The sequence below is a fragment of the Rhincodon typus genome, chromosome 18, assembly GCF_021869965.1.
Source record: "Rhincodon typus isolate 14 chromosome 18, sRhiTyp1.1, whole genome shotgun sequence".
NCBI classification, from domain to species: domain Eukaryota; kingdom Metazoa; phylum Chordata; class Chondrichthyes; order Orectolobiformes; family Rhincodontidae; genus Rhincodon; species Rhincodon typus.
Genome location: NC_063349.1, coordinates 35,781,352 through 35,794,238, shown reverse-complemented (window position 1 = coordinate 35,794,238; position 12,887 = coordinate 35,781,352). Strand labels below are relative to the sequence as shown.

The 12,887-nt window shown below is 38.7% G+C and overlaps 1 protein-coding gene across 2 annotated transcripts in view; it reads right to left on the bottom strand.

Annotated features, from left to right (window-relative positions):
• grip1 (glutamate receptor interacting protein 1) overlaps positions 1 to 12,887 on the bottom strand; it is a 219,704-nt gene that overhangs the window by 63,527 nt on the left and 143,290 nt on the right. For both annotated transcript variants that reach the window (XM_048607854.1, XM_048607853.1), the window contains exons 10-11: positions 3,674 to 3,829; positions 2,536 to 2,722 (exon numbers count right to left, since the gene is read on the bottom strand). In XM_048607854.1, coding sequence (XP_048463811.1) covers positions 2,536 to 2,722; positions 3,674 to 3,829 — 343 coding nt within the window. The remainder of the gene's footprint in view (positions 1 to 2,535; positions 2,723 to 3,673; positions 3,830 to 12,887) is intronic.

Here is a 12,887-nt window from a genome sequence, read left to right as displayed (position 1 = left end):
AGAAGTTCCAGAACAAATGCCATGAATTACTTGGAGAAGGAGAAACTGTGACAAATATAGATACATCTGATTCACAGTTTCCAATTCTTCTATGTGGGTATTGGTTTGACCTCGAGGTGAAGACACTGTGGATCGTGGGAGATGGAGGATGATTAAAAAGGTAATAGAATTTAAAACAAATTCCCTGTTGTGGTTAAGCATTTGAGGATAAGGAGCAACAGTGAAAGAAGAGATTTTAAAGATGACTTATCAATGCTGTCAATATAAATAGCTTCTGGGTACAAACTTTTTTTGTCCAGGTGGATCTCCAATTACAATCGGATTGTAATGTGTTACTTGGCTGCCACCTAAATATCTGTAATAGCTGCACCATAGATTACAGATTTAACAGAGCACAATTGCTGAATAATGCTGAAAACCTGACTTCATGATATAATCATCTTTATTGGATACTGCATAACTAGTTGACACTAATTAAGATAGTAGAAAATTCACAGTTAAATATCACTTTTGGAAAATATATACTATATATACACATACATCAACAATTGAGCTCATGCAAAATTCAATCCATGACTTTTGGACTAAAAGCTATAATTTATCGTATACCTCATTTTGAAGTTTACTGCAGCTTTTCAGGGGTCAAGGTGCAAAAATTTCAGAACCAAACTATACTCCCAGACCTGTACTGATGAGATTCATTGTAAATGCATTAGTAATCATGGAAATGAGTACCAGTTAAGAGATAGTAAAAATATGTATAAGTTTAATTTTTATTTTATCTAAATTATTAAAGTGATCAGATCATAAACGATGATTAATAAGAACTTATTTTGTTGTTGGTTTTCATTTTATTCTATATTGATGTTTTGCTTTGGATGGCACTTGAGCACAAATAAGCACGCAGATCAACTCTGAAAACATTCCCCATTCAAACATTGCCCCTATAGTTTGCTGGCTAAAAGGATTGTTGTCAAAAATTTGACATTTATACAAGTTTCTGCAGTGTCACTTGTGTTAGGGCAATCTCATAAAATGTGAATGGTACAGAGTTCTACACTGTACCTTTACGTAGGTAATTGTGTCTGGAAGTTACTGTAGTATATCGTACTACTGTCTTCTTTGTTCTTCTAGGAAGGTACAAATAAAGATAGCTCAATCCTAGTGAGGTGAGCATATAGTCTTAACGCAACACAACAACAGCTACGTTAATGCAAATCTATCAACTTGATTTCAGCAGGCTTCCTCAGATTTGTCAGCCAGCTTAAAATAAATTCAGGAAACATTTTATTTTGAGGATGAAAACAAAACCATGATTAATCCATTTGAAGCACTCCTCTGAGGAGCGTAAACAACATTTTGGGAGAATGCTATGCCCAAACTGTCTTGCCCTTCCAAGTGGAGAATGACAAATGGAGATTGTGTTTGAAGTACATAAATTCTTAAAATTCCTCAGAGTCTTTGAGAAGGTAAATGCTAAGACGTTCCCCGGTGGAAGAGTCTAACACAAAGGCTTATTGTTGAGGGATAAGTGGTTGGCATTTTAGGATTGAGATGAGATACTTCTTCACTCAGAAGGTTATAAATCATTGGAATTCTCTACCACAGAGGTCTGTGAACGCTCAGTCATTTAATATATTCAAGATTGAACACAACAAATTTTTGGAGATTACATGGAATCAAGGGATATGAGAATCATGGGATATGGGGAGCAGGTGGAAAGTGAAATTGAGGTCCTACAGGCTTTTGGGGTCATGTGGACTAATTCTACTCCTATTTACGTAATGTAAACCTATGTAGGAGGGAAAAAAAAAGGGAAATTTGAAGGAATAATAAGATATTCTTCCATGTTAGCTGTTATGAATAAGGAGTTTATCCTGGCCATTATTTTTAATTGAGCCTACTGCATGTAAATGCAGCAAGCATTCTTAAGCAAGACAAATATTTTAAGTATTAATAAATCATGCCTTTGTCACACATTTCAGCCCAAGAAAGCTGAACAGAGAGAGACAACATAAAAGACGATAAATGCATTTACTTTCCAAATAAAAAAAAAAATCACTGCCTTTTTTGTTGCTTCGGGACTGCAGGAGAAATCTTATTTTACTTGATCCCATGAGGACTGCTGCAGATGGAATATCTGAAACTTTATACAGTGAAGTATTTTTCTTTTTGAAAAAACAAAGCAAAATACTGTGGAGATAAACAGTTGAATTTAAACCATCAGAAATACATGAAAAAATGCCATTTTTAAAAAAACATTAAAACATGGTAGATTTAAGAGAATCACACCTGAAGAATATTGTCAAATATTCTTTAATCGTTTGTCAAAAACAAAGCAACTGTTACTTCTTGTTTTGAAATGTATGTGAAGAAATAAAAAGCACACATCCTAGCATTTGCTGTCAATTATTAACATTTAGCTGTAAAACACAGAAGACTCCTTAATTTGATAACTTTGCTCAGTAATGGCCTTTCAAGCAGAGAAGAATGCCTGCAGCAAACACTGAAGCACAGAACTTGGAAGGCTCTCACCTTTCTGCTGGGCTGTCAGGTTCAATATATGCAATCAGTGGTGGAGAAGACAAGGTCTCTGTGGCAAAGACACCACCCTGGAGCTGAATTCCAAACCCTACGATCGGGTCACTGGTCAGGACTACTTCTGCTGTCTCACTGTGGACAATCTGCCCTGCAGGACCAACCGTACTGGAGGCTAAAGACACTGTAAGAGATGGACATTGGGGAAGCATCACTTTCAGGTCACTGAACAGAACAGAATTCCACTCACACTGTGCCTCTAAGTTAGTCATTGTCTTCACAAGTTTGATAGATAATGTGCTGCATCTACCAATGTAACTGGTAAAAGAAACACTTGAGTCACAAAATATCTACTGCATTCGAAGGGTGAATTTCTACAAAGAAGGTAAAACACAGAAACAGACCATCTAGCCCAACCAGTTGGGCTTCATCTTCCAACCGAGCAAGATCTTAACACATTCCCATTCTACAATTCATGACTCTCAGTTTTTACTGGGGTATTTTTTCTGATGCTTCAAAAACAGTGCATTACTGGATTGAAGCTGATCAACCCAATCCAAGGTAGACAAACAGGAGGCTGGAAGAACACAGCAAGCCAGGCAGCATCTGAACTGTTTGTCCTGAAGAAGGGTAATACCCAAAACGCTGACTGCTACTTTCCTTCAGATGCTGCCTGGCCTGCTGTGTTCTTCCAACCTCTTGTTTGTCTACCTTGGATTCCAGCATCTGCAGTTTTTTCTGTCTCTATTCTAGATGTTTTTGTTTAACTTCTTGTAGAGAAGTTAATCAAATGGCTAGTAAATCTTTTCCAAGTATAACCCAAAATGGCTATAAAAGTAAAAATAAAAATTAGTCTCACTGACACATCTCCGAGATACACAGGTAGCAGCACAGTAAATCACTGAAGACAGTGCAAGCATTTTTGACAGATTTATTTCTTGCCTGTTTAGGTTTTATGTTAAATTGTTCCTGATAGTTGGTTGAACAATCAATAACCCGCAAGAAATAAATTCAAATTACATTAAAGGCTAAAAGTTGAAACTTCATCAACTGAACACTGACATATTTTTCTCTGCACAATATGTTTCCCCCTATGATTCATCAGCAATTTTTAACATTGAAACCGGCCACGTACAAGAGCTCTTGTAATCTTTCTTCTTCATTTTTCTTCTCATCAGTGTTCCTCGTGGGCTTGTTGGATACAAGTTGCGAGGTAGCGTTCCCATATTCAGGGAACTCAGACTATACGCACTCATGGAGGTAGGAGAGAATGATGTCGATACCAGAGCAGCTAAAGAAACAAATGGAGAAAAATTGAGCACTGTCTCCACAGGACATAGCAAAATAACACAGCTGTTATTTCTTTTTAACACAGTTGCTTACATACCCTGACCTTCACCTCCTATAATGTCCTAAATTTACCTGCAATGTGGGTATAATATTTGTCCAAAGTACTTCCATTCTAGAACGTAGACTATAGGGCTAGGGCTGCAACAGGGTGTTGAAGGAAAGATCAACAATGATCTTATCAACTGGCATTAGCAGGCTCAGGCGGCCTTATGTTCTCCTCCTGTTAACACATCTTTCACGATCACATAATTATTTTAAAAAACTCAAAATGCAATCACAGGATTGCATTTCATAGTAGATGTTTTCTCTTTCTCTCAGCAAAACCATTTGTTTTGCCCTTAGTATTCCTTCACTCACCTCTTCAATTCAGCACTAAGGCAGAATATGAGTACATTTAGCTGGTGAGTAGAGCAGGGAGGTGCCAGGCTTGATCATTAAACTGCTGAGTTAGTCAAATCTGAAAAAGTGACAGTAATGTAGTAATTGGCCTAGGTACCTTTAAGTTAGGGAATGGAAAATTGGCCAGGTTGCCTGATTACAATTGAGTTAATCCTGCTGGTGACATGTGTAGATGCAAAGTGACAACCGTATTGTCACTGTGACGATGCCTTCAGTTGCTAGAGACTCACTGTCAATGACTCACACATGATCAATGGCCACTTGAATCTGTATGTTGCCATAACCTTACCAGACCATCGCACTGCTCTCTCATTAGACAGAGAAATGACTAACGGTGGTTTAACTTGAGGGTCACTTTGCCTCAGGCGAGGGATGATGTTGAGAAGTAGAGTCCTTCATGGTAACTTCAGCCAGTATAGGAACTGGACCCACTCTGTTGGCATCACTCTGCATTGCAAACCAGCTGTCCATAGCCCATGAGCTAACTTAAACCCAAGTCACTTGAGTAATGCAATGGAGACTACAGTGTAATGGAATAACCTAGTAGGAGTCAACACAACAAAGTTGTTCATATAAGGAAGGAATGAAATTGCAGAGATGCTAACCACAAACTTCCAATTTTCCTCAGATACAGGGGTGTTGCCAGAGGACTGGAGAATTGCAAATGTTACACCCTCGACCAACACAGAGGAGAAATATGAACCTGGCAGTTACAGGTCAGTTATTTGATGGTGGGGAGGCTTTTACAACCATAATCCAGGAGAAAATTAAATGCTATTTGGGCAAGCACTGACTAAATAAAAGAGAGCATGGACTTGTTGGAAGAAAATCACTTTTCAACAACTTTAGATAAGGGCAGTGCAGCTGACGTTGTGTAAAAGAAATTTTAAAGGCTGTTTGTTCAACTACCACACAATAGGCTTGGTTCAAAAATTGAAGCCCATGGGATAAAAGGGGCAATAACAGCAGGGATACAAAAGTAGCGGACAGCTAGAAAACAGAGTTGTTCCACATTACTGCTTTCGCACTGGTGTTCCCAGGACTCAGTACAAGGACCATTTTTTTAATTCAAAATATACTAATGTCTTTGACCTGCACAGACAGGACACAATTTGAAAATTCACAAATGACTCAAGATGTGCAAATTTAATAACAGCAAGAAAGGTAGCATGAAGTTTCAAGGGAATATATGCCAGGTATATGTCTATATCGGAGTCTGGTGAACTGGGCAGATCTAGAGCACATAAAATTCAATATACAAAAGTGTTATGTGATTTATTTGAATAGAATGAGGAAAGACAAATACAATGCAAGCTTAATTGATACATGAATATAGAGAAGATCATGAGGGGCATGGAGACGGTGAATAGCAAAGATCTTTTTCCCTGGGTACGAGAGTCCAAAACTAGAGGGTGTAGATTTAAGGTGAAAGGGGAAAGATTTAAAAAGGATCTGAGGGGCAACTTTTTCACGCAGAGGATGGTCCATGTATGGAACACACTGCCAGAGGAGATGGTGGAGGTGGGTACAATTACAACATTCAAAAGGCATCTGTATAGGCAAATGAATAGGAAGGGTTTAGAGGGATATGGACCAAATGATTGCAAATGGGACTAGATCAGTTTATGATATCTGGTCGGCATAAACAAATTGAACCGAACGGTCTGTTTCCATGCTGTATAACTCTATAACTGCTGGTATTGGTGCATAAACCTTTGAAGGTGGCAAGACAGGTGTACAAGGCAGTTCATGAAACATATAGGAACCTGGCCTCACAAATGGAAGGATACAGTAAAAAAAGAGACCAAGATATTCTGTTATACTGATACAAGATACTTTCTGGCCCAACCTGGAGTATTTTTGAGAGGGTACAGAGAGATTCATTATAACGATTGAAAGACATGAGGAATTACAATAATGTGGATAGATTGGAATGGCTGAGAGGAAACTGGTTACAAGTGCTTAAAATCATGAATGAGTTGGATGGAACAAACAAGAAGAAACAACTTTCAAATGCTGAAATGTCATTATCTAGAGGGTGCAGACTTCAGATGATTGGCAAAGGATCCTGAAGCTACATGTGGAATTTTTGTTTGCACAATGAGTGGTTAGGATTTGGAAAGCAATTCCTGATGGGGTGGTGAAAACAGATTCAGCAGTAACTTTTAAAGATTATTAGATTAACAATTAAAGAAAAACAGTAAGGAGCCAAAGCATTGGACTGATAGGATTGCTCTTACAAAGAGCCATTGCGGACTTGATTGGCTGAATAGTTTGTTTCTGCATCTATTATTCTACGATTCCCTGGAGGGCTGAAGATGGGATTATTGCCTAAGAGTGAATAAATGTATCTGAAATAAAAGAACCAGATTTATATCTGCATTTAATTCATCAGTCTTTTTCATGCTCATGGAGGCATACAGTAAGCAGTTCTTTTTGGCAATTTTCTCCTCTTACATATTATTTTTGATTTGTTTTTGATTTTTTTTTAAAGAGAACGTATATTGAATTGTTACCTTTTAGACAGTGGTTTAAACTTGTGATTATGTTTTGATTAAGTTAAATAATTATCCAATTATATGGTCAGGAGTAATATTAGTAACTGCAGACTCGAGTCCTCCCCCCACCTCAGGCACTCATTCACAGCTTTAGCTTTGACTGAACTATTGACTTCTCTAGATTTGCTGCCACATATGAAGTTGAGTTTGATAATTTCAAAAAGAGGAACTGTTCCTACGACAGTGACCCCAATAATCCTTGACCAGAACAATAAACAGCTTTACACATAGGGCAATTGATTACGTGGAGAAGCAGCTTGATGGATAACTTAATGAATGAAGTGCAAGAGACACCAAATGTGTAAACAACTGAAATTCTGAAAAGTCTGCTATAAGAAGTTGAAAAAGACTTCTGGTTGCCAGGCCTTAATTTTGGGGGAGTTTAAATAAGGGTCCATAAGGCTTGAATGGAGCCAGAAATTAGACTTAACTCAGCCTCTAGGGTTCAGTGCTGCAGCCAGAGCTGTCCAGCCAACCACTGAAAACCACAGAAGAAAAGACGTCAACAATGTAAGTGACTAGACGTTCCACCCCCACGTAAGGGTTATGTACCAAGGGTTATTTTCCCATCGTATAGATTTGTTGTGGGCTGACAAATATGGGCTTACTTTATCATTTTGGGGATCAGTTGCAAAAAGATCGATCTGGGGTTTTCTTTGTGATAAAATAAAGTTCCTTCTCTATCCTTTTATAGAGTTACCTCTTTTTCTTATTTCTTTTATTTTATTCTCTATAATTGTTCATAGCCATTCCACAAAATTTAAATTTTTACCACATAACTTACCATTGAGGCACTTATTACTATTAGGTTCAGAGATCAGCTCAATATCTAAGCAAGACCCTGCAAGGAACTTTCTCCTTACAGTCCTACTGGAATTGCTATCACCCATGTTTAAACAATGTGAATTCTTGAAAGTAAATCTAACACAAAGCATAATATATCCTAACGCAATATCCTGTGGTTATCCTGGAGAGTTATTACACAGCATTCGCCATGATAGTGCAATTGCTGAGGAATATGCCTCGCTTCACATGACATCACATCTATCTTTAGAAGAATGTAATGACAGATATTTCTGGATTCCATACCCATGAGATTTCACAGCACTGCAACCACTTCCAAGAATAACAGAACCACAATACACATATTACGTAAAATAACAGCTGTGCATGCAATCCAACACAAATGTTACTCCATACTGAATATTTTATATTGATCCAAATGCATGCACACCAAGCATCACACCAAGATTAATTCTTTTAAAAATTACCTTTCTTTTTAAAATTAAATGATTTCATTCACTCTCTTCATTATATGACAATAAACTATTAGTTTAAGGTTTGGAGTAATCGGACAATCAGTAAGCATTTAGCCACTGTTAACTTTTAAAAAGCTCTAATCTGTGCTTTCAGATAACATAAACTTCCAAACATATGCTAATCAGCCACTTCGCATGCAAAGAACTGAAAGATTTTGAAACCTTTCACATGAAAGTTCTTTGACTCTAAAAGCCATTGCAGAAATGTTAAAATCAGCAAGTCTACTTTAGTAAAGCTGCCAACACTTTAGCCTGTCAAGGTTTTTTTTTTCAAAACATGAAAGTCCAGATGTTTGTGTCATCTTGGATTAAAACAAAACCAAAGCAATGTGCAAGTCAAACATTCAAATCGTAAGCAAAGGAGTTGAAATGAACGGTAAATCTTTATTATGTAGTTTTCCTTGGTCTATGCATATTTGATGCTAAGAGTTCCACCTTTCGGGTCCGTTTTGGAAATCAACCAGCAGCAAGAGTTAATTACCAAAAAGTACCGATGCATTCTGGACTAATGTTGATATCTTACTTCCTTTAGAGTTAGATGTAGTGAATGTAACCAGGTCAGCCAGGTGAACATCACAGAATATGAGTCCCCTGATTGGACCAGATTAACAGCCCCAATCAGGGAGCTCTGGCTGACAGATATAAACTGGAGTGTCAGACATTCTGAGAGCTGAATCAGTGTCAAGGACTCTCCGTGTGTAAATAAAAGGTGACTTGGTGATGGGATAATGGCCTTTGCTGAGCTATTTCATTAGACTCAGGAATTTGGATTCCTGAGAAGATCGTATATATTTTAATGCTAAGCCAAAAAATATTCATGGTGTCCTGTTGCTAGATTAGGCAACTGGCTGGAGTTAAATTAACAACAGTTTCGACACCTCATAATTACTAGTTATCCTGTTAAGAAAGTAGATGTAGGGTACAGATGGAATCAGGTGGCTGCAATTGTACCATCCCTAATCAATTAGGCAATCAACAGACCAAGTTTACATGTAAAATTTTATTTATTTGTTCACAGTATGTGAGCATCATCATTTATTATCTATCTCTAATAGCCCTAAAGTGGTGATGAGCTGCTTCTTTTACCACAATAGGTAAACCCACAGTTTTGTCATGTGGAGAGCGCCAAGATTTTGACCTAGCAACAGTGAAAGAAAAGTGGCATAGTTCCAGGTCAGCACAGTGTGTGGCTTGGAGGGGAACTTGCTGATGATTGTGTTCCTATGTATCTGCTGCCCTAGTCCTTCTAGGTGGTGAGTTTGTGGGTCTGGAGGGAGCTGTTGAAGGAGCATTAGTGATTGGTTTCAGTCCAGCATCAGCTTATAGATAATCCACACTGTTGCCAAAGTGCATTAGTAGTGGACCAAGTGAATGATTATGTTGGTGGATGTAGTGCCAATCAAGTGGGTTACTTTGCGTTGGTTGGTATCAAGCTTAAGCATTGTTAGAGCTGCACTCATCCAGATAAGCGGAAAAGATTTCATCCACATTTCTGATTTGTGCTTTTGTTGATGTGGGCAAGCTTTGAAAAGTTGAAAGGGGAGTTATTTGTCACATAATTCCTTGTCTTTTACATGCTCTTGAGGCCACTTACAGCTTGTTCAGTTCAGTTCCAGTCAGTCAACAGTAACCCCCAGGATGTTGATAGTGGGTATTCAGAGATAGTAATGCCATTGAATGTCAAGGGATGATGGTTGGATTCTCCCCTACTGGAGGTGTGATTGCCTGGCATTTGTGTGGCATAAAAATTACTTGCCACTTCTGCGCTCAAACCTGAATATTGTACAAAAAAAAATCCAAAAGAACTGCAGATGCTGTAAATCAGAAACAAGAACAGAAATTGCTGGAAAAGCTCAGCAGACCTGGCAGCAACTGTGGAGAGAAATCACAGTTAACGTTTTGGGTTTGTTCCGTGGAAGGTTCACCAGACCTGAAATGTTAACTCTGATTTCTCTCCACAGATGCTGCCAGACCAGCTGAGCTTTTCATGCGATTTCTGTTTGTATTTCTGAATATTGTACAATATTTCAGCATGTGGACATAGACTTCTTCAATATTTGAGAAGTTGTGGATGGTGATGAAATTCGTGGAATCATCAGTGAAGATCTCCACTTCAGACATTATGATTCAGGGAAGGTCATTGATGAAGCAGCTGGAATTTGTTGCGCCTCGGACATTAAGCTGAGGAACCCCTGTGCATTGCCCATAATGGGATTTGCTTGTAAATATTCAATTGCCTACATGGGTGTTTTACTGGTGGTGGTTACTGGCTAGAAAAAGCAAAAAAAAAGTCAGTGATTTTGGTGGTGAGAATGTCGCTCAGTTGTGCATAATAACACTTCTGGGTAGGGAGTAAAAAGGCTGTGGAACTCTTACAGAGAGATCTTGGAGCTGAGATGACAGATCTCCAACAATAACAGCTTTCTTCCTTTGTGCCAGGAATGAATCCAACCAACAGAGAGATCCCCCTTCACCCTCAGATTTCCTTTGACTCCAGTTTTGCCACAGTCAAATAAAGTCAGGAACTGATTGGGTTTGTCAAAACTCAAACTGAGCATTAGTGAGCAAGTTATTTCAAGTGCTGCTAGATAGCATTATTAACAACACTTTACTGACAAATGACTGATAGGACGGTAACTAGCTGGGTTGGATACACAACAAGGCTGGGAATGTTCCATATTGCCCTGTGGATGCCAGTGTTGTAAACGTACTGAAACAGATTGGGGAGGGGTGCAGCTGTTCCTGGACAAAAACCTTTTGTCACATAGCCAGAATATTGTTGAGGCTTATATCCTTAGCAATGTCCAGCAGCTTCATCCATTACTTTTTAATCACATGGAGTGCATCAAATTGGTTGAGGACCGACATTTATGATGGTGGGAACCTCAGTAGGTGGCCTTGCATCTTCACTCGGCACTTCTGGCACAAGATGCTTGCCACTAGCCAAATGGGTTAGTCCCAAGGAGGTTGGTAAAAAAAAAAGGCCATTTTGTCAAAGATTTTTGGTTTGTACGCAACAGGAAAATTCATCAATAAAGACTATCAATAAAAGGAAAACCAACATTTATTCTGTACCAGAAGAGAATTCTGATTGGTCGTCAAGTGGACTGTAACTGATAGTGGTATGGTTATTAATGCAACAGTTAATAAATGATTGATAGTGAACTGCCAGGCTTTGTTTAGATTTGAAATCAGGCAAGTTGACAGATTAGTCAAGGCATCGCGCTGAGAAAAGAACCAGTTAACGGCTGTCAACTAGTTTGATGAGATGTAACAGATTCAGTGCGTGTGCATGTTGTGTCTGCAAAGAACAAGGCCCTGAACATGACAGTATGTGCAAGTGTTTCGCTCTGCAAGCCCAACTGACAATCCTAAATTGGTTGTCAATGTCATTTTTATCCAGCAAATGCTGTCCGATTACAGAATCACACAATGTTGCAAGCTTTGCAAACACCCCAGTCTAGTGGTTAGTACAGCCAGTGCCTGGCTGTTGTAAACAGCTATAGGGATATCTTGTTTGATACGATCTTCTAGTCTTTGGGATGTACAGCCTACATAAATGGTATCACAATGGAACTGCAATTCATATACCATAATACTAGTTTGTGTGACAGGCAGAATGTCTTTTGGCTTGATGACAGCACCCAATCAGTCAGCAGCAAACACCACCCATTACTCTTCCAGAATAACCAGAGATAGACTGAGCACCTTTCAGGATGAAAAGTGACTGCATTTGGGGTTTTCGTGAACTTGCATGATAGAAGAGTGAGAAATGACGTGATCAGGGTCACCATTATCCTGCAGGATTGGGGTTGATATGCCCTATTTGGGGATCAAGCTTGCACAGTGAGCAAATGGCTTGGATTTTATTTATGAGGTTGGTGATATGACCCATTTTACGTCGGGAACTGTAGAAAACTCCATCCCAGCGTAGGTAGGTTTGTGATAGAGCCCCTAGTCAATCTTTAACTTGGACATTGAGGAAAGACAGTTAATTTAACTGTTCCATTTCAAATGAAAATTTGATTGCAGGATGAAGCATATGTATTATCTACCTATTGAAAGTAAGCAAAGGATAGGAGATTAGGTGCCATCAGAAGATACGTTTCCTGAAAAATCCAAAATTATTGGAGAAAGCTGAATCTAACAAGAATCCCATGGCAAATCATCGAATTAGTTGTACGTATTATCATTAAAATTTACGCAAACTGATCCAGAACCGGTGGATCATATCAAATGGCATATGATTCTGTAATCGGATGAAATTTACTAGATAATCCCAAGCGTGCAAAGAATTACACTAATAGTCAATGGGATTGGCAGTCGGTCTCAGTGTGGTGCACCGTCTCGTACCAAAGCTACATATATTACTTGTATTGCACAGGGACATGGTCTTTCTGTGTGCACAGAATATGCACAGCCTGTGCCTGCTTCCACAAAACAAAACAGATGACAGTCATTCACTGGTCCATTTCTCAGGATAAGACCCTGACCATTCAGAGTCAATCCACCAGGTTTAAAATCTAAATGAAGTCTGGCAGTTAACTGTCAATCATCTTCAACAATTGCACACACTCTGGCAATGCCTTCACTAATCAGGGTCCATTTACTAACCAGTGTTCTCTTCTCAGACATTCTAGTTTTCCCCTTTATTAGTATTCTTGTAAATTGTCCTGACAAGTGCAAAACAAAAAGCTTCAACAAAATGTGACTTTTTTCAGCA